At 59.8% G+C, this 1,730-nt stretch overlaps 1 protein-coding gene and 1 non-coding gene across 2 annotated transcripts in view; both read left to right on the forward strand.

The window, feature by feature from the left end:
* Positions 1 to 362, forward strand: part of JOSD2 (Josephin domain containing 2) — a gene marked incomplete at its 5' end in the record, with an annotated part of 803 nt that extends 441 nt beyond the window's left edge. Inside the window, 2 exons of the mRNA XM_010285622.1 lie at positions 1 to 183; positions 263 to 362. The exon at positions 1 to 183 is cut by the window's left edge and continues 3 nt beyond it. Coding sequence (XP_010283924.1) covers positions 1 to 183; positions 263 to 362 — 283 coding nt within the window. The remainder of the gene's footprint in view (positions 184 to 262) is intronic.
* Positions 363 to 1,381: 1,019 nt separating this feature from the next.
* On the forward strand, positions 1,382 to 1,452 carry TRNAE-CUC. Its single transcript has one exon. It is a non-coding gene; the product is annotated as a tRNA-Glu (tRNA).
* The last annotated feature ends 278 nt before the right edge of the window (positions 1,453 to 1,730 follow it).

The following is a 1,730-nucleotide window of genomic DNA, read 5'->3' on the forward strand; positions in this document are numbered from 1 at the left end:
GTTGGTGTTGGGAGAAATCCTGGGTTTTATCCTCAATGTCCCCTCTCACGTCACGCTGGGTTTCGTGGCGTTACCGCTGCGCCGTAAGCACTGGTTGGCCGTCCGGCAGTTCCGCGGTACCTATTACAACCTCGACTCCAAACTCCGGGCGCCTGTTCCCATTGGAGGCGATGCCGAACTCAGGTAACGCCCGCTGGGTGACGCCACGTGACACCCAGCCCTGAGCGGACATGGGTGTCACCTCCGCTTGTCCCCCCGGCAGGGCTTTCCTGCGGGATTTCCTCTCCCAAGGGCTCTGCGAGGTTTTCCTCGTCGTGCCACGTGCCGTGGAGGAAACCGGCGCCTGGCTGAGCCCTGAGTGACTCGTCACATGCACCGACGGGTGACACCAGCCTCGGTACCACCCTCCTTCCGCTTTGGGATGAAACTGCGACGCTTTGGGTCTTTATCCGGGTACTGCTCATCCGGGACGGGAGCAGTGATGTTCCAACACGAATCTGGATGGTTTTGTCACCGTGCCACCGCGGTGCTTCAGTGCCCCGATTTCGTGCTCTGTCACCAGGATTCCTCTGCGGGTGTGTGACAGGGTGCTGGTGTTGTAGTGGGTTGATGGTGGGAGAAGGCGTGTCGCACGCGTCACGGCACATCACGCCCCGGTTGCGCGTTGCCCGTCGCTCGTGCCGTCACCGGTGTCCCATGTCACACGCTCCTTGTGCGCATCACACACCCGATGCTCTGCTTGTGCATGCCGCCGTCCCCATCACGCATGTCACACATGCGTGTTGCCCACCACTTGCGTGCCTTTCCCTCGTCCGGAGCCGGGTTGTTCCCAGCCCTTTCTGGTGCCGGATTTCAGCCTGCGGCATTGTGGTGCGGCGTCCCCTGGCTCGATGGCGCTTGGTGTGACCTCGAGGTGCACGTGGCGCCCGAATGGGCTTAATTAACCACAAAAAGGTGATTAAAACTGACAGTTTACAGCTTTGTGTCGCCGCTGCTCAGGGTATGTGTCCCTCCCAGGCTCACTGTGGGAATCTGGGGCTGAACGATCCCCAAAATCCCCAAAGCTGACCCCAAATTCACAAGTTCAGCTCGGCCGGGATTCCCCGGCTGCAGGGAGCAATAAAAAGCCTGAAAACATAAACGGAGGAAGAGGGTCTGACCCCAGGGATGAAGTTGGGAGGATTCAGGGGGCGAGAAAGGGCCGGCTGGGCCGTGTCCCGCCCCCCTTCTGCTGGGGGCGGCTCCAAACCGTGCGCGTTGATTGGTCCGCTCCTTGCACCCGCCCGGCCAATGGCAGCGCGCTGTTTGGATCATGTCTCCGTGGCCGAAGGGGAACAGTACGGAGTCGTGGCGGGCGGCTGCAGGTTGTATGTTTGTGTGCTCCCTGGTGGTCTAGTGGTTAGGATTCGGCGCTCTCACCGCGCGGCCGGGGTTCGATTCCCGGTCAGGGAAAAGACAAACAAGCTACAATCCCTTTTCCCCCCCGACCCATTTTCGCTGTCTTTTTCCACCCACTCGCGACTGTTCACACCCCGTCACGATACGGGAGGCTCAGCCACAGTGCCTCCTTCATCCCTTGGAATGCGCGGGTGGGCGGGGCGAGATGTTTAAAAAATAAAAAAAGGGAGTGGGATAATGGCAAAACATCACGCGTTATTATCGCGACAAACGCGCGATAGAGGGAAGGCACCGCTGGGATTCGAACCCAGGATCTCCTGTTTACTAGACAG

The sequence above is a fragment of the Phaethon lepturus genome, unplaced genomic scaffold (genome assembly GCF_000687285.1).
Source record: "Phaethon lepturus isolate BGI_N335 unplaced genomic scaffold, ASM68728v1 scaffold45584, whole genome shotgun sequence".
In the NCBI taxonomy this organism is placed as follows: Eukaryota; Metazoa; Chordata; class Aves; order Phaethontiformes; family Phaethontidae; genus Phaethon; species Phaethon lepturus.